The sequence below is a fragment of the Podarcis vaucheri genome (genome assembly GCF_965113315.1).
Source record: "Podarcis vaucheri genome assembly, chromosome: 1".
Lineage (NCBI taxonomy): Eukaryota > Metazoa > Chordata > Lepidosauria > Squamata > Lacertidae > Podarcis > Podarcis vaucheri.
In genome coordinates, this window is record NC_138759.1 from 47,438,445 (window position 1) to 47,464,072 (window position 25,628).

General features: G+C 43.9%; 1 protein-coding gene across 2 annotated transcripts; it reads left to right on the plus strand.

Moving 5' to 3' along the window:
• The first annotated feature begins 79 nt into the window (after positions 1–79).
• Positions 80–24,411, plus strand: ZFYVE1 (zinc finger FYVE-type containing 1). 2 transcript variants are annotated; one of them, XM_082224716.1, is made up of 12 exons: positions 80–356; positions 1,260–2,073; positions 8,342–8,846; positions 12,157–12,371; positions 14,742–14,848; positions 15,653–15,761; positions 16,323–16,420; positions 16,530–16,647; positions 17,254–17,424; positions 18,217–18,421; positions 21,671–21,784; positions 22,288–24,411. In XM_082224716.1, the coding sequence occupies exons 2-12, from the start codon at positions 1,582–1,584 to the stop codon at positions 22,518–22,520; spliced, it is 2,367 nt and encodes a 788-aa protein (XP_082080842.1). In that variant the 5' UTR covers positions 80–356; positions 1,260–1,581; the 3' UTR covers positions 22,521–24,411. The 2 variants fall into 2 exon arrangements, with proteins under 2 accessions (XP_082080842.1, XP_082080843.1); XM_082224717.1 differs by having other exon boundaries at positions 18,217–18,397.
• The last annotated feature ends 1,217 nt before the right edge of the window (positions 24,412–25,628 follow it).

Here is a 25,628-nt window from a genome sequence, read left to right on the forward strand (position 1 = left end):
CGTTGAAGCGCCGCCCCCTGAGCACTACAATTCCCACAATGCACCCGGCTTTTCCCCCCTCGACCGCTCACCTTCCTGTCTTAGAAAAAAAAATAACCCTGAAGTTCCCTGCGATCAGCTGATCAAGACTGACAACAAGGGGAGAAGGAGAAGAGCTTTGGACTGGCCCCGATCCCTCCTAGGGGGTCCCAGGTCTACATGGTGGGGCTCAGGCACTGTGGGAGTTAAGCCCTAACCCTGCGGGGGAGAGGAAGGATCTGCCCACAGCTCGATCCTTGAAGCTCAGAGGAGGAGGAGGAGACTGTGATCTGATTACTTAGTCACTAAGACTTCCAGGGAGGAAGAGGAGGAGGAAGGTGCCTACTGTTTTTGTAAACAATAGATCGGGATGTTGGGGGGATATTTTACTCCTAGGCAGACCCTGTCATTCCGTTTATTCTGTTTCCTCCCCACCCCGTTGTTGTTTATGAGAAGATCTACTAGTTTAAAAGAAATGTTTAGTATATAGCAATATTTTCCTATTGTGATTTAAAGTAACCTTAAGTAAGCAGCTCGTTAGGTATATGTTTTGCCCTTTTTTAGGCAATATGGGCAGATAAATATTTATTGTGCTTTAAGGCAAAAGGTCCTGTTTTGGAAGCAAATAAGTTACAAATGTAAACAGATGGAATGGTCTTACTGTAACACCCCTACCCTCCCTCCTACCCTGTTTGCTGGCTTAAACGTTGCTTGACTTACATTTTTAATTTATTATTTAAGGTAAGTAGATACTCACCGCTGGGAAAAATAAAAACCCAGACAGTAGGGTTTAAAAATATGTGGCGCTTTGATGTGGCTCGCCCTGGTCAGAATTGTTTCCGTGCTTCCTAAGGCTGTAATCCTATATACTGCCACCAGACTTAAGTCAGACTTATTTCTGAGTGAAAATACATAGAACTGGGGCCTATGCCACTTATTTTTATAAAGGCCCTTCTGCTTATTGTGTGTGATGAACTTTAGTTTGTTCAGATATAATTGCAGCTGAAATAGAGATCTTGTCTGAGATAGCATTGCTGTGAGCAGACAAATACATTCCTTGTTTTGCAAAAAACATAGATCCAGAAAATGTCCACAAGTGCTTTGCATTGTTCAGGAGGAGTTGAATTGTGGCAGGAAAGCACAAGGTTTACTAATATTGTCTGAATTTTCTGTTGATTTTTTTTTACATTTAAAACCACTGATGTTATCTTTATAAATCTTTTTCCTATTTTTTTCCTCAGGCCTTTCAGGGGAAAGATCTGGCTTGCATTTTAGAAACATATCCTTGTTTTGCTTACACATATCTAACCTCAGTGTGACTTTTAAGCCCATAATTCATTTGGGCCAGTCCTTAATTGTGGAAAGCTGCAGTGTTTACATTGGCTTTGCATATGATGATACCATTATAGACGAGAGAAAATCAAGACGGACACATTCTTTAATAGAAATATCAACATATGCAGAGTTTCCTCAATGTTAAGATAAATACAAATTCTAATCCTTTGGAAAACCAATGTACATATCTGTTAAAAAATTGTAAAGCTAACAGTAAAATTTCTGAAAATGAGTGCCCAGCCTCCAACAGCAGATAAGGGACTGAATACTGCCCTTTTGTGCCAGGAAAGCTATGCTTGCAGTGGCACAGATGAAGCAACCTTTGAGTGCGATGAGTGTGGAAGCCTGCAGTGCCAGCGGTGTGAAGAAGAACTACACAGGCAGGAGAGGCTACGAAACCATGAACGGACCCGAATTAAAGCCGGCCATGTCCCATACTGTGACACCTGCAAGGTTGCCAGTGGGAATATCATGCAGAGCAATATCATAAACTCCAGACAGAGGGCAGCAATAAGATGCCAAGCATGCAAAATTAACCTCTGTGTAGAGTGTCAGAAGAGGACTCATGCGGGTGGAAACAAGAGGAAGCACCCCATTACTGTTTACCATGGCAACAAATCTCACGAGGAGGAGGAGGGGATGGATGAGGAGACCAAGAGGAAGAAGATGACAGAAAACGTTGTAAGCTTCCTGTTGGTAGATGAAACAGAGGAGATCCAGGTAAGAAATGTTGTGAATTTTGAAAGGCAGACATAATGAAATAGTCCACATACTGTGCTAATAATAAAAGTTATCAACCATCTACAACAATAACATATACTACAAATCACCCGTAAAACATCCATTTTCAAGCTCCATAGATGAAAAACAACTTCTACATTTCTTAAACGGATTCCAACTTGAATTATATAATGCAATTGTTTTTCCTAGGTAGCTGTGTGCTGCAGTTCTTCTAACTTAAAAGTATTTTCTTTTATAGAAAAATTATTGCCTATAAGGTACATTAGTTCCCTGCTTTATCTGAGGGACTCAAGGCAGCATCATATTGGGGGGAATAGTATAGGATTATTCGTTGTGACTTTTCAACTTGACAGTTGTGGCGTGAATACTTTCTTAAGTGGGCAAGATGCACGGTAAGTAGCTAACATTACAGCCTCAATTCAGTCTTTAAAGAAATTTTTTTTGGGAGCCTCTACATATGTGCCTTACATTTAAATCTGTCTCTCTCTCTCTCCCTCCCTCCTATATGTAGTGCATATAACAAGTATTAGCAATAGCAAAATCAGTTTCCCCTTCTTCCTCCGCCCACCCACTTTCCCTCCCACTCCTCAACTTGCAAACTTTAACAAAGCCACTTGGTTCAAATACATACAAATGAGGTCATGGTCAAAGTCACTTAAATCTGTCCTAACAGAGAAACTCTTCTGTAGTTTGTAGCATACACTGAAGTCAGGAAGCAATGGCTTCTTTGCTATGATGTCACAGTAGGCAGAGGCATCATAAGTCTTCTTGCTGCCACTGGGTTAACTGCTCTGATGTCACAGAAGGAACCTTTGGTCTGGCCGCTAGAGGAGTTGACATCTTAGAATTTGAATTCCAAAGTCCACAAGCATCTTTGAACTGCATAAGTATGACCAATGCAAGTTGGTTAAGATGTAAACAGACAGATACTTGCTGATTTGTTGGATGTCAGAATTGAACCTTCATTCCAATTTCTTTTGTAACGGTGCCTGCATAATAGTTCTGTTTTTCTGCACTGTGTCTTGCATAGTCTGTTCAGGTTTGAGAGTGGTGTTTGCTGGACCTCAAAACTATCATGGCAGTTAATCATCATACTTACAGTGTTCTTAGTTTTGCAATCCATTGAAAGAGTTAACCTACTTGGTATAAGGAAATTAAAGGGAGGCTGAGATTGAGCAGATAAGTAAAGAGCTTCAAAGAGAATGATGAGTTCCTGTAGAGTCTTGCCAAAATCAAACTCTCAGCTGTAATATGCCTTTAAGGTTAAGGAAGCTTACTGTTGCCTTCGTGTTTGTGTTTGCACAACAAATGGGAACCCAAATTATATCCAAATAGTCCACATACTGTGCTAATAATAAAAGTTATCAACCATCTACAACAATAACATATACTACAAATCACCCGTAAAACATCCATTTTCAAGCTCCATAGATGAAAAACAACTTCTACATTTCTTAGATGGATTCCAACTTGAATTATATAGTGCAATTGTTTTTCCTAGATAGCTGTGTGCTGCAGTTCTTCTAACTTAAAAGTATTTTCTTCTATAGAAAAATTATTGCCTATAAGGTACATTAGTTCCCAGCTTTATCACATTAAAATAGCAACAACAACAACTCATATTTATTGGTTTCTAAATGTGCTTCAGTAGTTAGAACAAAACAAGCTGTCTGAAATACTACTGTAACATTATTGGCCTAAGGAAACTCTCCTAATATTACTTCTCTGTTTTGTCAGCTGGACAACCTTCACTCCTTTGACAGGACAATGACATACTTCTTCCATACACGTTTTAAATAACATAAATGCCCATCAAAATATATCCAAAGTGGGAAGGCGTAGTATAACATTGACCTTATTACGGAAATGTTGTGAAATCAAATCTTTAATTTAAACCATTGGGAGAAACTGTCTTTAATGTATCAATTCAATATGACTCTTGCTGAGTAATATTGCTGAGGATTTGAAATTTTTGTTCAGTTGCCAAAAACTTCAAATGCTACGGTGTATGGTTGTATACCATGAAATATGGAAGTAATAAAGTTTCAGTTGTTCTAGTTCTGATCTCACTGCTCAATGATCCATAATTCCAAAATTCCACTTTTTTGTTGTTTCTCCATATACACGTGGACAAGGATATGCAATCACATAGATCACATGGGTGAAGTGACATGTAATGAAATCCCTTAAAACAAAAGCTTTACCATCTTTAGGATTAAAAAATTGTTTTGTTTGTACAGGTTGTACAGATCTGGAAAATTAACTTTGTTAAAATGTCCTTTAGTAATAAGGGGTTTCATGTGGTAAACTGTAACTGAATATACTATTTTTTTCTTCACATTTAAAGATCCAATATCCTACAACAGGCAAATCCTGGAGTATCTTATATTAAGTATCCGTGTTTCAGTACAATATGTCTAATAGGGAAAGGTATTCTGTTACATTTCATATACCTGAAAAGGTTTTTCCCCCTCTGGTTTTGAACTGACCTCTTATCCTACAATAGCTCATACTAAATATTTAGCCTTCTTTATACCCTCTTGATGAAAATCTCTTTGTTTCAAATTGTGTGTCTGTGTCCCTTTATTCAAAATATTGGACAATTATATTTCAGTCTTAGAAACTGTCCAAATGGCAGTGATACATGTGGAATGATTCCTGTTTTAATATATAATACGATGTTCTTGTCGCTTGGTTTACTGTATTTTTTACACAAATTTGTCAGTGATATTTATTAGTAAAACATTAAATCTATTAAAAATCCATGTGCACTAGTGATATAAGGATCAACTGTGTTCATCCAGGTAAGAAATTCCCAAACACCACTATTTAAACCCACACTGATATATATCATCAGTGATATATATCAGTGATATATGCCATGCAGTGTACATGTGGATTTTTCTCTTTGTACAAAATTGTGGTTGTTTCTAAGTAGGACATATATTTATAACATTGCTCATCAGAATTTGGGTGTTTTGGAATTTCTTACTTGGCTGAACAGGGTTGATTCCTGCATCAAATTCACTATGGATTCACCACATGTACCATTTTTGGACATTTATGTCCAATGCTTTCTAACAAACAAATCTGACTGACTGACTGACTGACTAGGTGGGGCTGAGAATGCCCCCTGTCTGGCACCCTGGAGGGCTGTTCAAGCCGAACAATAGAGGGACCAAATAATCAGACTAGGTATAAGGCCACTTCCTAAGTAAGGCATTCATTGTCAGTTTCCATACTTAGTGATAAGGGAATAACTTTCCCCTTATCCATCTATACTGTTTCTATTGTATAGTCAAATGCTAGTGACTGACACTGAGGTAAAGCTTTCTCTGTTACAGAGATAAGGAAAAGTGTAACTGGGTGGGGTTCTGGGTATGAGGTTGCTATTGCAGGCAGAAGAAGAGCACAAGTGAAATAAAATGGCAGCCCTAACAACAGTGTGAAAGCTTACAGGCTTGTAAAATGCATTGTAAGTTCTGTTCTCTTCTTAAGCAAGTCTAGAGACGGGAAGGCCTGGAAAATCCCCGGAAAACTGGGGGGGAAACCAGTCCCCCCCTTTTTTTGTTTTGCCCCCCAAAGCTGTTTTTTCCCTGTTTGGAAAAAAACAGAAAAAACCCCTGGTTTTTCTCCCAATTTTCTGTTTTTTTTCCAGGCCATCCCATCTCTAGAGAAGTTGGTGGTATGGTTCCTCATCTACAGGTCAGATTGAAAATAACCCATTTATAAACAGGTGCAGTTCCACTGACTTTGAATAGACTTCTTAGGAGCAAGGGTGCCATATCTCATGGGCAGCAAGCAGTTATGAATATCCTTTTAGAGAAAGCTTTTAAAAAATGATTTACCTATTAACTTTGACTTTATTGTGGGGTGCTGTTTTTAGCTCTTTTATAGCTTGACTGTCATGCTGTCTTGGATTTTCTTTTTTTATTACTGTTCTATATCTTTTTAAAGTTGAAAGTTCTTTTGAAAGAGGTACCTCTCTGATGCAACTACAAAAGTTGTTGAATTAACAACACAACCCTAGCAGGTGTACTCGGAAGTGAATCTCACTCTGTTCAACAGGGCATACTCCCAAGAAGGTTTTTGTAGGATGCAGCCTCAGTTTTCTATCTCATATGTCCTTGTTTCTAGCTGTTTCATCAGCAATGGGTGGGTGGATGGAGCTGTTTTCTAATGCCATAGATGTCAAGGTTGTATTTGACTTCAGTGAGGACAAACCTTCCTGTGGCTTGGCTATAAGGCCTTCAGTTATGGCTTAGCAGCACATCCATTCTCTGAAAGTGGATCCCTGACAATTAAGGTTGCCGATTTGCAACCTGGAGAGTCTGCTTCTCTAACAGCCTCAAAGAAGTAGAAGAGAATTCAGATGTGGCTTCTCCCTCAAAACATCTACCTTCATTTAAATAGTGTACATTGTGGAGAATTGCTGTACCATTTTTAAAGGCTGCAAGACAAGCAGAAACTTTTCCTCTCGCTTCAGCTGTATGCCAGGAAAAGCCTCGTCCGCTAAATTTTGCTTATCACACAGTTGTTAGATGTAGAGTAGTTCTGCTAAGGAGAAGAAAGATGGTACAATTTATGTGATATATGCTTCAAATTATATGTATAATTTAATATTTCATTGACAAAGTCAAATTGATGCTGCGGTTGGACAAGAAAATACATGACATCCATTCATATATGACCCCCCCCAATAGTTCATAGTTTTAGTTCACATTTTCATTGGCTCACTCCATACTGGAAAAATGTATGTCAGTTGTATGTAATTAAAGTGGCAAAGAATCTACCGTATTTTTCGCCCCATAAGACGCACCGGCCCATAAGACGCACCTAGTTTTTTTGGGGGGAAATAAAGGAAAAAAATTTATTTCCCCCCCAGGTGCGCTGCGCTACACCAGCAGCTTGGGGCGTGCGGAACTCAACGTGCCCCAAGCTTCTGCGTGCCGGTAAGGTATCCGCTAGCGTGGGAGAGCCGGGCGCCTCTCCCAGGGCTAGCGGACCCCTGCGCTAATCCAGAAGCTTGGGGCGAGCTGAGGTCAGCGCGCCCCAAGCTTCTAGGTGCGCGCAAGCAGTCCGCTGCCGCCCCAAGCCTCGCGCACCCGGTGGGACCTCCTGCCGGGTGCGCGAGGCTTGCAGACACTCGCCCGAAGCAGGGGGAGCCCTCCCGAGGTCTCCCCGTGCTTCGGGCGACAGGCTGCCGCCCCAAGCCTCGCGCACCCGGTGGGACCTCCTGCCAGGTGCGCGAGGCTTGCAGACACTCGCCCGAAGCAGGGGGAGCCCTCCCGAGGTCTCCCCGTGCTTCGGGCGACAGGCTGCCGCCCCAAGCCTCGCGCACCCGGTGGGACCTCCTGCCGGGTGCGCTAGGCTTGCAGACACTCGCCCGAAGCAGGGGGAGCCCTCCGGAGGGCTCCCCCTGCTTCGGGCGACAGGCTGCCGCCCCAAGCCTCGCGCACCCGGTGGGAACTCCTGCCGGGCGCGCGAGGCTTGCAGGCATTCGCCCCATAAGACGCACCCCGATTTCCCCTTCAGTTTTGGAGGGGGAAAAGTGCATCTTATGGGGCGAAAAATATGGTATGATTGGATCATATTTTTTCCTGGAGGTAAGATAACAGCATAGTTCAACTACGCTCAAATATACAGTGGTGCCTCGCAAGACGAAATTAATTCGTTCTGCGAGTTTTTTCGTCTTGCGAATTTTTCGTCTTGCGAAGCACGATCAAGTCGCAACTGCACCTCTTCAAGTGGTTTTAAGAAAAAGGAAACAAACTTGCAAGATATTTTCGTCTTGCGAAGCAAGCCCATAGGGAAATTCGTCTTGCGAAGCAACTCAAAAAACAAAAAATTCTTTTGTCTTGCGAGTTTTTCGTCTTCCGAGGCATTTGTCTTGCGAGGTACCACTGTAATAACAGAATGATTTCTAGATGCTAAGAATTTTAAAATAGAGTAAGAGTAAAGGAATAAATCCTTGCACAATCATTTATGTTTTTTGCCCCTCTTGCTAAGATGTGACATCCTTAGGCAGGATAAGAAATCCAAATATTCCTGTGTGGGCTAGCTATGTTACCGTCCATTCCTTGCCTAAACAAAAAAGTCTTTAGCAGGCACCAGTATCTCAGAGTGTTACTGGCTAAAAGAATGTCACTTGCAGTTACAAGTCATGTCCCAGAAGCGGCACCGTTTCAGCAGTGGGTTCTTTCCATTAAAAAGTTCTAACACAATCTTTCTCTTCTTGTTTTGGAAGGTGGCAAACGAAGACGAATTTATCAGGAAACTGGACTGCAAACCTGATCAACACGTAAAGGTGGTGTCTATTTTTGGGAACACTGGGGATGGCAAATCTCATACCCTTAACCACACTTTCTTCTACGGCCGTGAGGTTTTTAAAACATCTCCCGCTCAGGAGTCTTGTACGGTAGGGGTTTGGGCAGCCTATGACCCTGTCCACAAAATGGTGGTGATTGACACAGAGGGTCTTCTGGGGGCCACTGTCAACCTGAGTCAGAGGACCCGGCTGCTTCTGAAGGTCTTGGCTATTTCGGACCTTATCATCTACCGTACTCATGCTGACAGACTTCACAACGATCTCTTCAAATTTCTTGGAGATGCCTCAGAGGCCTACCTAAAACACTTCACCAAAGAACTGAAGGCAACCACAGCCCGTTGTGGCCTGGATGTTCCCTTGTCCACTTTGGGCCCTGGAGTCATTATCTTCCATGAGACTGTATACACACAGTTACTAGGTGCTGGTGAGTAGACGCACGTTGGTTGCTGCAATGTCAATCACTTGGGATGGATCTGTATCATAACACAGCCCGAGTTGGGTGTTGCTACGTGGAAGATTTGGGGTCTGAATGCTGACTTAGCTCACTATCTAGAATATAGAAGGTGGGGAGTTAATGTGCCGGGAGTTTGCATCTGGCAAATAGCAAAGCATAAGCCAGTTAGCTTAGATTATGTGTGTTTTGTGTGAATATGGCGTTTGGGATCACGTTTCATCGTCCTTTTTTTAAAAGCAAGGAGAAGAAGGAAGTTTCTAGATAATCTAGCTGTAAAGCTAGGGCTGAAAGCATGTGTATACCACCTGTTGAAATCTCAGAAACCAAAGGCAGGGTTGATCAGAATTTCCAGTGGCAGGAAGCATGGCTTCATTGTCTTCCATAGTTTTTCCCTTGATACCTAACAGAAGCAGACTAAATTTTTATGCAATAGATGCAAATCCTGCTTGCACATTATAGAGTACTTTTATACATATTTTAAAAAATAAAAAGCTTGGCAGTATGTATGTCCCTGGTATCAGCCCCTCACTAAAAGGAAAGGAATTCCCTGTGGACTGACTTTGCTGAGCATTACAGTGGTACCTCGCAAGACGAATGCCTCGCAAGACGAAAAACGCGCAAGACGAAAGAGTTTTCCGTTTTTTGAGTCGTTCCGCAAGACGAATTTCCCTATGGGCTTGCTTCGCAAGACGAAACGTCTTGCAAGTTCTTGCGAGTTTGTTTCCTTTTTCTTAAAGCCGCTAAGCCGTTAATAGCCGCTAAGCCGCTAATAGCTGTGCTTCGCAAGACGAAAAAACCGCAAGACGAAGAGACTCGCGGAATGGATTAATTTCGTCATGCGAGGCACCACTGTACCAGTAGCTCTGGAGAACACCAGTGAGACAACTGAAAAACTGACAAAAGATGCAGAAACTATTTTATTTTATTTAAGAAGTTTTAAAAATCTGCCTTTCAATAAGATGCTTCAGAGCTTTGAAGCAACAATATAATCAACAACAACAAAATGTAAATTAATAAAACAAGCAGTAAACAGTAAAGACAGTCAAATAGGCATTTTAAAGAGCAGTGGTAAGTGGTCCAGCTGGTATATTCAGCAGCTGAGATCTGATCTGAATTAAAGGAGTTTCAAGAACATGTTCCTGGAACTTTCTTGCAGGAGATGATTCTGCCATCTCTGGAGTATAATGGAGTATAATGCCATTGCCACTGATTTCACAGAAATAGGTAGAGTAGTAAAAAAAAAAAACCAACCAAAAAAACTCCGCCACCACTTGTGCACACAAGAAAACAAGCGGTATTATATAAATTAAACATCCCTTGTTTATAGACCATGGGAGTACAAGTAGTTTATGCTGTTGGAGGAGGAGGAGGCTTTCATCAGTTGCACCTTGCAGTAGATACACTTTTAAAAAAACAATGTGACCCCATCAGCAGGCCATCAATACAAGTGAAGGCAATAGCACTAAAATTGCAGAAATTTAATTGCAGACCTGCATCTAAATAATGATGTAATATTGATGGCAAGGTTTCCTATAAAGGGCTTCTTCTTCTTATTCCCCATTTCTTTCCTCTAATAATCTATTTAGGTTAACAATTTGTAAGCTACCGTATTTTTCGCTCTATAACACGCAGATTTTTTCTCCTAAAAAGGAAGGGGAAATGTCTGTGCGTGTTATGCAGCGAATGTGTGGTCGCTGGAGCCGAAAAATAAGGCAAAAATCAAACCGCGCTTCAGGGAGAAGGGAGCTCCGTGAGAGAGAAAGCTGTTGCTTTCCTGCATTCTGCCTCAGGGTCTTACTGCCCACCCTCCTCTGTTTCGTTACTGTGTTTGCTCAAACGGAACAAAGAGCAGGGGAAGCCCCTCCCCTCCAGGCAAGTAGAGAGGAAAGCAGAGCGTCGCTCTATCCTGTCCCTGCTCCGGAGGGAACAATGTTTGTGAAGGGAAGAGAGATTACAGGTTCGGCTTAAAATTCTGATTTGACTTCCTGCTTTTTGTTTTTGGAGACACACAGCATTCAAATATGCTTTCTTCCATTTAAAGAGGGAGAGAGAGAGAGAGAGAGCACACGCTGGCTGGCTTGTGTGGGTGGGTGGGTGGGGGACTTTTGCCTTCCTTTCCTCACGTTATAGCCCTCTCCTGCATTCTTAGCCTTCTGTGTTTTTCCTTCCCTCCCCACTTAAAATGTGGTTACAAAGCATGGATCCACATGGATCCTCAGGATCTTTGCATTGGGTCACCCCAAATTCACCATCAGAGCACACAGCATGTCCATGGCTACAGCCTGTCCCCCCCCCCAAAAAAAATCACGCACCCACTGTTGCCTGGGGCTGCAATGGTGCAAAAACGTGGTTACAAAGCATGGATCCACATGGATCCTCAGGATCTTTGCATTGGGTCAGCCAAAATTCACCATCAGAGCACATAGCATGTCCATGGCTACAGCCTGTCCCCCCCCCAAAAAATCACGCACCCACTGTTGCCTGGGGCTGCAATGGTGCAAAAACGTGGTTAAAAAGTATGGGTCCACATGGATCCTCAGGATCTTTGCATTGGGTCAGCCAAAATTCACCATCAGAGCACATAGCATGTCCATGGCTACAGCCTGCCCACCCAAAATCACGCACCCACTGTTGCCTGGGGCTGCAATGGTGCAAAAACGTGGTTACAAAGCATGGATCCACAGGGATTCTCAGGATTTTTGCATTGGGTCACCCCAAATTCACCATCAGATCACATGTCTGTGGCCACAGCATGAAGCACAAAAATGATATGTCCACTGTTTCATTCAGAATATTTTTTCCCTTGTTTTCCTCCTCTAAAAACGATGTGCGTGTTATGGTCAGGTGCGTGTTATAGAGCGAAAAATACGGCACTTTTTTAAAGGTATGTGCTGGCAGCATGGAGTTGGATCCAGTGATCCTGTCATCTGCTAATAGAAAAGGGCAGTTGGTTTTTTTACCAGCCTCCCCCCTTCCCTCTAATCTACTCCAGAACAGCATAGGTGGCAGGGTGGTGGTGGTGGGGCTGCAGGGATTGGAAGAAATTGCCCCTCCATCGGATTGAAGGCCCTTGTGTTCACAGAAATGTTGTTTCTGGGAAAGGAAGGTCACCTTTGGGTCCAGCCTATGCTTTGCTCTAGGTGTTTCCTATTATTTAGGAGAGAATTTGTTGTTTTGATCAAGAATGCACATGCAAATACGTGTAAATACGTATGTAAAAAAAATGTAAATATGTGTGCAAACCTCACGATAATATAGCTAAAGTGATTGAATCTTTTAGATCACCCTTCTGAGGTGCCTGAGAAGCTTGTCCAGGATCGGTTCCGGAAACTTGGGCTCTTCCCTGAAGCCTTCAGCTCGATCCATTACAAAGGAACAAGGACACATAACCCCCCAACGGATTTCTCTGGGCTCAGGCATGCCGTGGAGCAGCAGCTAGAAAATAATACGACCCGTTCTCCCCGGCCTCCTGGAGTTATCTACAAGGCACTCAAAGTAAGTGTAAGATGGTGAATTACTGTTCCTCTATACAAAGACCACAGATTCCGTCGTCACAGCCAGCAGCTCTGGGGGCAGGTGGCTATATTTCAAATTGCAAATTCCTCCAGTTTCATTCGTGGAGGGTTGGACTTTGATTGCCATCAGGTCCCTTAGAAATCAAAGTCCAACCCCCGTCCCAAAGCAGGGTCACCCGCACTCCTCCTATCCACGGAGCAACTCCCATAATATAAAGCAAACAGCAAAGAATGAGAGTTGACCAGAGTAGACAGTGTATCAGAGCTCCTGAAGAGTAGGCAGACCCAGAACAGTACGGCAAGGGAGCCATGCCAAGAGAAAATGGACACCCCGCCTCCAGTTAGGCTGACACCGAGGGAAATTGAGGACATTGGCAGGCTTACAACTAACACTGTGGTCTGATTTGTACTTCCTGACTATTCCAGTTGCCCAGGGCATATCAGCTTCTGTGAGTTGTTTTCTTCTTTTAAAAAAAGGCCAGAAGAAACTTTGGATTGGGTTTGTGGAGTAGGTGAAAAGAGTACTTCATCAAGCCCATGTCTCTTTAATACTTTCCCCCAGTGTTTACAAATGTAGTTTCTACAGACACTGTACTTCTACTAGTAGTAATGTGCCATAAATGGCTAAGCAAGGCAGGACTAAGCTGCTGTAGTACAATGGAAAGAGCCTTCTTGTTGCCAGGGTAACTGAGAGTCAGGACATGGTCTCCAGGCAACAACCTATTCTCTGACTTGCCTTGATTTTTTCCCTCAGTTTCCTTAAATGGTTTTTCATCTGTTGATAGCAAAGATGTAACATCTGGAGCTAGTGGAGGTCAGGAGCACAGCTCTTCAGGGGACAATGTAAGAGTCTGAGTGGCTGTCAGGGAAAGGGTGTGAGCAAATGCTTGAGTATTTTAAAACGAGGATGGATATGTTTTTGGAGGAGAGAGTTTATATGTTTGCAATTAGAAGTTTTACTGCAACACATCCTCCACTGAGCATTTATTATACAATTAGATCTTTCCCATGTAATGAGAAGATGTATTTTTTTACTTCTTCCCTACAACCCCGCTCCTATATTTATTGTGGTGTTGTCACTAGCAACACAATCCTTAACATGTTCTCTCAGAATCCTATGATTATTTAGGCTGCGCTCAGTGGGGTTTACTTCCCGGAAATTGTGCATGGCATTGCAGCTGAACTTTTCTTTTCCACAACCCCTCCTTGTTCAGTTTATGATTTGACAGGCATTTTTACAGTACGTGAAGAGTATAGTTACCCATGGTTTTAATGTTCATTATTCATTCATGGCTTATCTATTTATGGATGTTGCAGTGTGAAGTATACACTTTCTGATCATGAGGTATTTAATGTTTTGTTGCCAGAAGAAAAGTTTCTCATCTGAATTGCAATCAGTTGCACTGTCTTAATCTACGGTTCTTGCCTGCTGGGCCAAAGAGAGATTTTGTGGCTTTAATAACTGTGCAGCAGGGAGGAGTTTGTAAAGTTCTGCTTCTCCCAAAGTGCATGTCATGGCCAGGCAATGATACCCCTGTAGTCTAAAAGGTTTCCAGGGTCTGCTTGGTGGTTTTGCAATCTTTACATTCAGTCTTTGTGAGCAGGGAATGTGGAGAGAAGTTGCTTACAATTCCTGCCAGTAGGCTGCCAATGTAGGAGTAAGCTCTTTGCCTCTCTTTCTCTTTCCTGGAAATTTTGGGTTTTATGATTTATTTTATTTTATTTTATGAAATTTATATATCATTTAATTGTAATAAAAACCTCAACGTGGTTTACGAAAAGAATAAATGAATGGCAATATGGCTAGAACCTAACAGTTTTGACAGTCTTTCCATCCTTGTTGGAGATCGGGCTGGGCAATAGCTGGTTTTCAACATCACAATGTATCACCAGCTAAACATCACAATGCCTCAATCTATCACGATATATATCCGCCACAGCAGAGAGCCTCGTCAGTCCTCCCTACAGCGGAGGAGGAACTCACTGACAGCAGACCCTTGCAGAGGGCAAGATTGTACCCTCCGCTCATCAGCTTGTGAGCAGAGAGGTCTGTCCTGCTAGGTGCTGTGTTTCCTGTGGGGAACATGCAGGCAAAGTAGACCTCTCCCTCACAGTTCAGTTTTGACAGATTAGTGGAACCATCAGATGCTTGTCAGGGAAGTGGCACTGTGCATCTGTTAAAGTTGGCTTGCAGGGTGCGGGGAGAGAAAGATCTGACATGTCAGGCTGAAAATGTTCCATGCCCTGATCTAACACATAAGAGGTGCTTCACGCTCCTATGCCGTTCCATAAAAGTTGGTGTCCCGCTAGCTCTATACTCACTGCTGGTTTCTCTCTGTGTGTTCTGCAGGCACTGAGTGATAGGTTCTGCGGTGAGATCCCAGATGATCAGATGGCCCACAGCTCCTTCTTTCCAGACGAGTATTTCACCTGTTCCTCTGTATGTCTCAGCTGCGGGTAGGTGGAATGGGAAGAACACTATTTGAATAAGATCTACAGTGTCAGAATTATGCTATATATTACAATATAATGACTATGTTACAAGCAACTCAGTCATAGGGAGTTGCCAGTGTCACTGTTAAATAAAACTTGGGTGAGAAATTTTGCGGTTGGTTATTCATGTCGGAAAATTGCTTTGTTTCTTGTGTTGTTGGGAGTACACTGCTTCCGAAACGATCTTATTAACTTTAAATAAAATCCAACATTACTGTGCAGTCGTACCTCTGTTTACGTATCCCTCTGGATACGTAAACTTCAGGTTGCAAACGCATACACTCCCGGGGTTCACTGCATGTGCAGAAGCGCTCAATTGCGCCGTGTGCGCGCGCAGAAGGGCGTCTCCAGTTACGAAGTTTTTGGGATGCGGCTGGTCCTCCGGAATTGATCCCGTTCATAACCGGAGGTACCACTGTACGGTATATATATTTAGTGTGTAAGGCATTGGGTAACATCATAAACCTGGAATCTATATATTTGGGGGTGGGGAACCACTTTTAGCTAGTGGGCCAGATCCAATTGTAACCAACAACCCATGGGCCACATTTGACAGGTGGGCAGGGTTGCCCATCTGCCAGTCATCTGACATAAGGTTGATCTGACTCCCAGCTGAAGCAGTGTGGCTTGCATGTGGCTTGGAATTGTAAATAGCAACCACTGCAAGCCACAACTGCAAAAGAATGATTGGGAGCCTTAGAGATCCACTGGGGAGCTTCCGGTCAATCTGCCTTCTGAGTATTTATGTGCTTTGCTTTGAAACTCCAGGTGTGGATGTAAAAACAGCATGAACCATTCAAAAGAAGGGGTACCTCATGAAGCCAAGAATCGGTGTAGATACACCCATCAGTACGATAACAGAGTGTTTACATGCAAGGTGAGTGGAGCAGGTGAAAGAGAGCTTCTGGTACTGGAGGTTGACAAGAAGAGCCTGCATAGCTTATAACCTGCTAAGATTAATGTAGCTCCATCAATCCATGTTATTGTAACTTGCAAGGTGCTTTGCAACCTCTGATGGGTATTCCCTGTATTTTTGAAGTTTTGTCAACTTACCTGAAGAGGTTAAGGAGGAAACTCTGCATCCCCCTTCCTCTGTACATTACACAACCCATCTATGTTTGCAGTTGGAGGCAGAAACAAGAGGATCTCTGAGCCTCTGCTGGGCTGTGAATTCACTTTGGTGGGTCAAATATTTCACAGCTTTGGGCTAGAAAGAACTAGGGTTTTCCCTGGCCTGTTTTCTGGCACCCACTGTCTACTGAAGAACAGTAAGTTCCTAGTTTTAATGCTGTTAATATTTTCGTGCATATGTTCAAACCATGCCATTCCTCGTTGCCTCCGTTTTGGGGGAACTAACACATAACTCTTCGTTGTAAATGGAAGGCATGGACTTTGAAATCTGAAGATAAGTCATTTTAATTGATATTTTGCATTCCAGGCCTGTTATGAACGTGGGAATGAAGTTAGAGTGGTGCCCAAAACCTCCGCTTCCACTGATTCCCCTTGGATGGGACTTGCCAAGTATGCCTGGTCAGGGTGCGTACAGGAGCAGAGGAGCTGTTTTCTCCCTTCATCCTTCCCTGCTCCCATTCTCTTCACTTGGCGCATGCTCGAGTGACCAGCTCTTCTTCCTTCTTGACTGCAGGTATGTGATCGAGTGCCCCAACTGCGGAGTTGTGTACCGCAGCCGACAGTACTGGTTTGGCAACCAAGACCCTGTGGATACCGTGGTGAGGACAGAAATTGTGCACATCTGGCCAGGTGTAAGTCTACTTGCATACATTTGTTTCTTGTCCTTTTAATTGAAGGGGAAACTATTAGGCTGCCACAGTAGCAGGCGTTCCACCCCTCTTGTGTTAAATCATCCCATTTCAGGAGATGTTGGTGATGAGAGACGTTTTACATGCCCAGGCCGTTAAAGCCAAGTTTGACACCACCATGTTGTGTCTTGGAGAAATGGATTGAGAAATATGTAAACCAGATCTCTCCTGCCCAGCTTCAAAAAATATTTCCTGTATTCATCCTGGTTCATCTCCTAACCTCTCCATTAAGATGCATCCTAGTGTGTTTAGACCACACATTCCAAAGCAAAGAGTGAGAGTAAGGGACCAGAGCCCTGCATTAGGAATTTCCATGCCTCTAGACAGAGCTCCTATTTTGAATTCCTTCTAAGGAATTTACATGAAAATCTGGGGCGTCCCAGTCAGTAACAGAAGTCTAATTTCCTTATGTGGTTGTACCGGTGAGTCACTTCCTTTCTCCAAATAAAAGACAATGTATATCTTCTAATATTTGGTAGAGGTCAGCAGGTCGGCAGCAGGCAGGCACAATGAGATGTTAATTGTGCTGAATATCCATTTTTGTTGCAGACGGATTGCAGTCTGAAAGACAACAACAATGCTGCTCAGCGCCTCATAGACGGGATGAACTTTATGGCACAATCAGTGTCTGAACTGAGCCTGGGACCCACAAAAGCAGTGACCTCTTGGCTGACAGATCAAATCGCTCCAGCCTACTGGAAACCCAATTCCCAGATTCTGGTATCTAGCAGTCATCATACTTGCATGCTGATGAGAAGTTCTTTTCCTTTCCCCTACTTCTCTTTCTCCAAAGAGATGAAATAATGGTTTATTGCTTGATGAAATGCCTTTGTTGTGTTCTACAAATCTGTTGCCTCTAGCAGACACAGTGAGACAGCCCTGTGTACAGTCTCCCCCTTTGTGGGCTTTCACTCCCCTGCTTCCCACCAGGAAAAAAGAAAGAAGCCTTTCTGCTCGAGGCTCAACAGCTGGGCCACAGACACCTTTGACGCAGGTGCCAATCCTGAGCCTCATGACAAAATGAATTGTGTCCATCCTGTGGTTAGCTCTGAGGCTGTAGTAGATGCTAATGACCCCTTCACACCTGCTTGCCTTGCCCTAGCTTGTCTCAGGAGGCCTTTAGCAGAGAGCTGTGTCCTCACCATAGGAGCCAGCTCCTAGGGGCAAGGTCCCTTTGCCCCCCCCCTGAAATATTTGAGTGGTTTGGGGCCCCCAAGTTGATAGGCATTGCCATTCAAATGGTGTGTGTGCATTGTGACTTGTGATTGATTATGTGGGGTGGAGCTTACCTTGGCCCTCCCAATATTCAAGTTGGCACTCCTAGTCCATACACACACACACACACAATGCCATATCAGGTGTAGGAACAAGTGGATATGGCTTGAGTTCTCTGCTGGCCAGATGTTCCCACCACCAATTTAGCTGGCTGAAAGACTAAAAATGCCTCTTCACCCTCTTTCACCAAACTACTTAGTCCAATGGCTTGTTGTTGTGTTTTTTTATCTCCTTCAGAATTGCAGAAAGTGTGGCATCTCTTTTAAAGATAATGACACCAAACACCATTGTCGGGCTTGTGGAGAAGGTTTCTGTGATGGTTGTTCATCCAAGACCCGCCCTGTTCCCGAACGTGGCTGGGGCCCCACACCTGTGCGAGTGTGTGATGGCTGCTATGACAGCAGGGGCGTTCAGTTAGGTAATCCCATCCTGACCATAGTAGGTGTGTGAACCAAAGGGGGGGAACCTATAACCTTCTGTGTGTGTGTGTGTTGGTGTATCATGTTGTGCTTTTAAATGCTTGTTCTTGTTGCCTTTTGTCATCTCCCAGCTGAGATTGAGGTCAGGCTATGTGAGATGTTGAAGATCTGTGATTGGATGTCTTGCTTTGATTCTTCAAAAGCAGCCATGGGGGCCCGGAGTTGGATTGGGATGGCATCACTGAAGGAAGCTGTTAACCTGTGCTATTTGCATCATCTAAATAATGTGTGTGGAACCTTTGGCCCTCCACCTGTTGTGGAACTACAACTCCCATCAATCCCAGCAAGCATGGCCAGTGGCTAGGGATGATGGGAATTGTAGCCCAGCAGCATCCGGAGGACCAAAGGCTTCTCAACACCTGATCTAAATACACCCCAAAGTCACTATTTGCCCCATGGGTGGGAGAATGTTCTGATTTAAGGCCTTCTGGTTGCTTATGAAATAAATTGGGGGATCTAGCTGTGGATTTCCAACATCTCATCTCTTTCATTAGAGGTGTTAAGCAGAAGCTGGGTGGCCACCTATAAGAGATGTGGTAGCACTGCATTTCCTGCATCAGGCAAGATGATCTCCTGTCCCTTCCAGTTGAGTGATTCATCTAGTTTGGGCCTGACACTCACCTGTGGTCCTTCCTGTATCCAAAAGTAGAGGGCAATTCCCACCAAACAGCAGAATAATGAGAAAGCAAAATGAAGGAGCATAATAATACATTTTAGTTTCCAAATTTCTCATTGCATTTACAATTGAAGTCTTCTTCCTCCAGGAAAACAACTCACCTAAATCTTAAGAAATCGCTATTCAGATTGAATTAAATCTCCTTCATTTTAACTCTAGAATCAATGGATTTATTCACCGGTTGTAAGAAAATGATCAATTTAATGGCAATAGAGAAAACAGTGTGTATGTACTGAGTAGCTTCCCCAGAGGAAGGAGGTTGTTGATGCTTTCTTGTCATTCTGCTCCTGAAGCTGCTCAGTTCCAAACCGACACTTTCATCATAGTTGCCCATGGACCCTGGAGAGCTGACTGGGCTGATGCTGTCATTCTTTATTTTGTTTTGTTTTAATTTCTGATGAGCACTGAGCTAATTGAACACAGCAGCTATCATCTTTTCATACCCTAGAATTCCCAAGGCATTCTGCATTAATAAAGATGGCAGCAGACAGCTGCTTTGCTCGGCGTATTGCTGGGGAGCACCAGGCTGAGTGCTGCCACCCATCTCTGCTGCTGCCATGATGAGCTTACAAAGGGAGGAGGAGGCAGCACTCAGTCTGGTGCTCACTAGAGAAGCCTTGTGTGCAGCCTTGGAGGGCAACCTGCCCAGGGCTATACCAGAGCTGTTTATGACTCTGATAACATACCATTTCAAGACACTTGTGCATGATTCAAGCTAGGAGAACGTATTATAGAGGTTGCTTATACACCTGTGGATAAATGAGAGTTGATTCAACAAGGGGGTATCATAGTGTTTGGACAGATAAAAAAAATTCAGCAGTGAGCCTGTTGTGAAATGTACCTTCCTCTGCTCCGATCAAACTCAGGAAAGTCCTGATGTTCTGGTTTTCAGCAGATGCTGAATTTGACCGTGTCAGTTGGCTAGCCATTCTGTCATTCACAAATCCACTTCCTTCTCAAAAGCAGTTTTATAAAGCTTAACGCATAACTTGTATTATTATTATTATTTATTATTTATTATAGCATTGAACCAATGTTTCAAGAGATAGCTAGCCAAGATCCTTGTGTTTTAGGTTCTCTCCCTGACCCCCTACCCTGCAAAGCAGGCATCTGCCGGAAGCGTAACGTGAGACGGTGCCATTGCAAGAGTGGCAGTGGTGGTAGGGAAGAAGACAGGAGTGGCTGGTGCAGTGGGATGGGACAGAGTGGCAGTGTGGCAAGGACTTCGCTGGGGCAATGGTGGGAGTGCCAGACTGGCTCTGCCAGTGAACCCACACATCCCTGATCTTGCCACTGCCAGTAGCTGGCAGCAGGGCTGCTGTACCAGGAAGGCACTCCTGCTGCATTACCCTGCCATGCCAGCCGCTTCTGAAAGCAGAGCTCCCTCCACAGCAGAAAAGCCTTCCTCCTCTTTGAAGGCGTATCTGTTTGCATCCCGAAGAATCAATCACACACTTTTGTCTCAAGGATCCTATGGCATTACAATGAATTCAAGAACGCCAGTCACCCTTTTATCCCTGGTATAATGGGCCTGTTGTTGTTTACAGGGTCTCTTAACCTGAAAGTGGGACGCGGGTGGCGCTGTGGGTTAAACCACAGAGCCTAGGACTTGCTGATCAGAAGGTCGGCTGTTCGAATCCCCGCGACGGGGTGAGCTCCTGTTGCTCGGTCCCTGCTCCTGCCAACCTAGCAGTTCGAAAGTACGTCAAAGTGCAAGTAGATAAATAGGTACCACTCCGGCGGGAAGGTAAACGGCGTTTTCGTTCACTGCTCTGGTTTCACCAGAAGCGGCTTAGTCATGCTGGCCACATGATCTGGAAGCTGTACGCCGGCTCCCTCGGCCAATAAAGTGAGATGAGCACCGCAACCCCAGAGTTGGCCATGACTGGACCTAATGGTCAGGGGTACCTTTACCTTTACTTAACCTGAAATAAAACAAAGGGGGATCAAGAACCTGTTTCTCCCATGTTCAGCTCATTTCCAACTCATGCTCATGTAGAAACCATGTCTTTAAGCATGGACAGATAAGTAAGCTGCAGACTGAACAATTTGTTGCCTAAGCATGAGAAATCACAGCAAATTTTCCTATGGCAGATAGTCCCCTCATCTGCTGCTACCTTGAAAACCCTCACAGTCACACAGATAGCCTATGCCACTGATAGGGTAGTGAAGCACAATAGTTTTACTCACACTTTTGTGAGGATATAGCCCTGCTTTGTGCCTTGCCCACTTGGCAGTAGCTGAAAGTAAAGGTAACAAGAAAGGCAAATCGTGAGCTTTCATCTCTTCTTACTCATGGATTCTGCCCACAAAACAGTTTTTGGTGGTATCATCCTGAGGAGGTAGCCTTTGATGAAGATCTCAGTATGGAAGATCTATGGATTTCAGTTATTGTCCCCTACAATGTTAGGGACCAACCACTGACTGCAGCTGGCTGCAACTTCTGGGGGAACGTCGATTTTAATTCTAAATAGAACAGCTGTGTCTTAGGCTGGAGTTGTGCCTTTGTCTCTGAGCCCTAACTTCTGTCATGCAGATGTGCCTGAGGCTCCAACTGATGAGGAAGGGGGGACAGTGATTGCCAGGAAGGTTGGTGAAGCTGTGCAGAACACTCTTGGAGCTGTAGTGACTGCCATTGATATCCCGTTGGGTAAGTGTTATTGGTGCATTTAGAAACCTTTTAGCTTCTCAGTTCATTGGGTATGTATAGAATTGGAGGCTTTTCTTTCCCCCTCAGCAAGTAGCATTTAGTGAAATAAAAGAAGTCCAGTGAAGCAGAAGACCAGGGCTCTCCAGGTGGCAGGTGTGGGGAATCTGCACAGGTACTGCCATCCTTCCCTCTCCCCCACCAAGTTAATGCTATTATTGCAGAGCTTTGCAATAGGTTGTTTTATTCTCTAAACCTGGTTCCCATACATAAGGTTGCACCCAAAAGCGCAAGCAGGGAAAACAGAAATCTTGGGCTTATCGACAACTTGTTCACTAATCCTTTATAAGCCACAGCCTGAGAATTACTTGAACCATCCTATAGATTAGTCTTAATCCTTCATTAAGGGCAGCAAAAGCAGAGGTGGGTTTTGTACAGTCCCTCCTCCTCTTTATTGGTAACAAACAGAAATGGTGTTGTGGGTTTTTCCCCCTAACTCTCTGTAGGTCTTGTGAAGGATGCTGCCAGACCTGCCTACTGGGTGCCCGACCATGAAATCTTACACTGCCACAGTTGCCAGAAGGAATTTAATATCAAGCTGTCGAAGCACCACTGCCGTGCCTGTGGCCAGGGCTTCTGTGACGAGTGCTCTCTGGAGCGCAGAGCTGTCCCTTCCCGTGGCTGGGATCATCCTGTCAGAGTCTGCTTTAATTGCAATAAAAAGCCTGGTGACCTTTAACCCTACCTACCTTTCTGGGTCCTCCGTAACACCTTAGCTTCTCAGGGTTAGATAAAACAGTAGTCACCCTTTTTAACCTTTTACAGCCAGAGTGCATGCTCCTGATCTCTGGCCCTTTTTCCCCATGTGCGGATTTCTATAGGATTGCTGAACAGCTAGTTTTAACAAGTTCTGCAGGACTTGGCCAATTTGGGATGTATGGAGAAGCTTGCAGTAAAATGAGGAATCCAAAAATCCAGTGTATTATATACCAGTTTAAAGTATGTATCTCTATATCTATATTATTGAGTATGCTAAGAATGCAGCTGGCTGATGAAGCATTGATGATTTACAATTAAAACAAGCAAAGGTAAATAGAACCGTTTTCTGAAATGTAATGGGGGTCAAACATACAGCTTCTTGAGTGCCTTGGAATTCTTTTGTGTGAAGCATTTTGCTGTTTGTTTACAGCGTCTTAGACTTACAAAGGCTTTGGTTCTATACACCTTGAGCTAACCGATGTTCATACTCCCTGTTTCGAGCAGTGAGTCCTAAGCTTTTGGGTCTGACCCTTTGGAACTCCCATCACCCATATTTATTTTACCCCAGATGGCTTTTGTTCTGTTTATAGGGCCTTATCATCCAGAGCTAAGGAGTTTCCTCATGGCTGAAAACAGCCGGAGAAATGAGGAAGCTGCTCTGTACAGGTCCTGATAAAAATATGTGCTGCTGCAGAAAGGATGGTAATCTTAGAAGGGCCATGCGCTAAAGGCAGTGGAAGTATGGGAGGAATCAAACAATGTAACACAAAACTTAAAGCTGGTCTTCTAACAGCTATTTCAGCTTCACTTTGGGCTGATGAGGCCTTATTTCTCTTGTTCACATTCCTCTATGCTTGGTTTTCCTTGTTGATGGACTCTTCCCCGCCTCCCCCCCATCAAAAATCTTCAGGCTAAGAGCAAAGGTAAGTACTAGGCAAGACCCACAAACCTGCAGTGTAGTGTTTGCTTAGCATCTTAGTCACTTGTCTTCTGTAAATGGTCCCAAGTATAGATTCTTAGTGGTATCTATGTGAACCACCCTTAAAGCACTCATATAAACCAACTTGGAAAACAGTGATGTACTTCTGATGACATCGGGGGATTGTCTTTTTGGAGGGAGAAAACCCTGCATTGAACCACTTTGAGACACCGATCAAACCACTGAGTAAAATTATCGCATTAGACTTTGATGTGGATCTCTGCTTCCATGACAAGAGACCTTCAGAAACCCAATCAGTTTGAAGAATGAATCCCCTTCTCCTTTTTACTCCTGAGAATGGCACATTCCCATGGCAGAGATTTGTCGTCACTCATAACAGCTGGAGTTTGGCATGATAGTCAGGCACAATACCCTGGCACTGTTGTTTCCACTTATTAAAATATAACCTTGTATACCTTGATGACTGACCCCTATTTAGAACTGTAATATGAAATTAAGTGCTATAAAGGACTATCCCTTCTGAACAAGTGTGCTGATTTCTTCTGTATATCTACCTAATCTTGCTGTGTCTTGGGAAGGGAGAGACAGTTTCCGGCTTGCATGCCAAAATGGAACTGGATTATGTAGTAGTACATTCCTGCTGTCTAAACTCTACAGGGATTAATATGTGTTTTGTAACTAGAAGCTGATAGGTTTGGGGTTTTTTTCTTCAAGGGATAGAAGTGGGAGAAGTTATCTTGTAGTGATTTTTCAACCTAGGTAACTGCACTTTGAAGTGTTTTATTTTTGACTCTGTGGTGGAAAATACAAGTGAAACCTGTTGTGTAGTCCATGCCCTCTGTATGTTCTCCATGCATGTAGGTATTCTACCATGTTATTGCACACCCAGAGACCACCCTTGGCATTCCTTGTATAAAATCTTCACTTGTAAGCTTCTGTTTCATTGACTTGTCTGGGTTTTGTTGTTACCATAGAACAGCCTCATTCTCTTAAAGCCAGCTATTGCATTTCTACAATGCGTGCCATGGTGGGTTCAGTGTATCTGAGGGATAGCAGAAAGCCTGTTAGCACCATCTCACTCACTCTCCTTGCCCTCCCCTCTCCCCTTAAGTCACTTGGCTGTTCTAGAAAGTGGAGAAAGCTTATAAGTGGCCATGCTCTTAAGAACTGGCTCAGTTTCCACAAAGTAGAAATAACGTGCCATAATTTTTAGGAGATGGGGAAGTTGAACCTGTAATTGTGCTTGGCCCTGCAATACTCAGTATTATATTGGAAACAAGAGGGAGGTTTATGCTTCCAAGAGCAACTGGTTGCTTTCCCTTAGTTTCAAAATCATACCCAAGTAAAAGATTGGAATCTCCAGATACAAAAGGACTCAAGGCATCAAATAATTAGGGTGCCTTTTTTTCTAGACAAGCTAGGTATCTGAATGACTACAACCCCTCAGATAAAAGATTAGCTGTATCAGTAGCAAACCAAACAAATCTAGAAAATTTCTAGCAAGAAACAAGACTTCAAACTACTGGGGCTCTCTGTGAGAAATACTATTGGTGGGATTCTGCTAACCTGCCACAGCTGTGGAAGCCCAGCACAAGGACTGAGTTTAGCCTTTACCTGCACCTAAGACAGAGTGGCGTAGCGTGGGTTGTCAGCACCCGGGGCAAGACAAGTAATTTGTGCCCCCTAACCCGTGGATTTGCGCCCCCTAACCCTAACCCCCAGATGTTGCGCCCGGTGCGGCCGGCCCCCCCTGCACCACCCACGCTACGCCACTGCTAAGACATAAGGAGTGTCTGCTGGTTCAGGCCAAGGACCCATTTAGTCTAGTATCCTTTCCCCAATAGGGAGGGCCTGTCCACCCATTACCCTGAGGCAGTCACCATGGACAGCAGATCCGGAAAGGAAGGTGAAGGGATCCTTGTGAACCTTTGCCGCTCCTTTGTCTGTAATTATGTGCTGCTGCTGTCATCCCAGTCGCCCCCTGAGGGGGAACGGTCCCTCTGGTACCTCAGAACAGGAGCTCTGAAGAAGCTCTGAAGGCCAAGAAGCACGTCACCCGCTGCCTCCTGAGTTTGTCACCTGTGGCTGCTGCCTGGAAATAGCAAAGCCACTGCTGTCGCCATCTGCTCCTCTCCAACCTCCTTTCCC

Excerpts from the sequence above, each read along its gene's own strand:
- ZFYVE1 (XM_082224716.1), top strand. The coding sequence starts at position 1,582 with ATGAGTGCCCAGCCTCCAACAGCAGATAAGGGACTGAATACTGCCCTT. Across the intron at positions 16,421-16,529 it reads GCCAAGTATGCCTGGTCAGG|GTATGTGATCGAGTGCCCCA; the intron begins GTGCGTACAGGA and ends TCTTGACTGCAG. Across the intron at positions 21,785-22,287 it reads TGCCATTGATATCCCGTTGG|GTCTTGTGAAGGATGCTGCC; the intron begins GTAAGTGTTATT and ends AACTCTCTGTAG.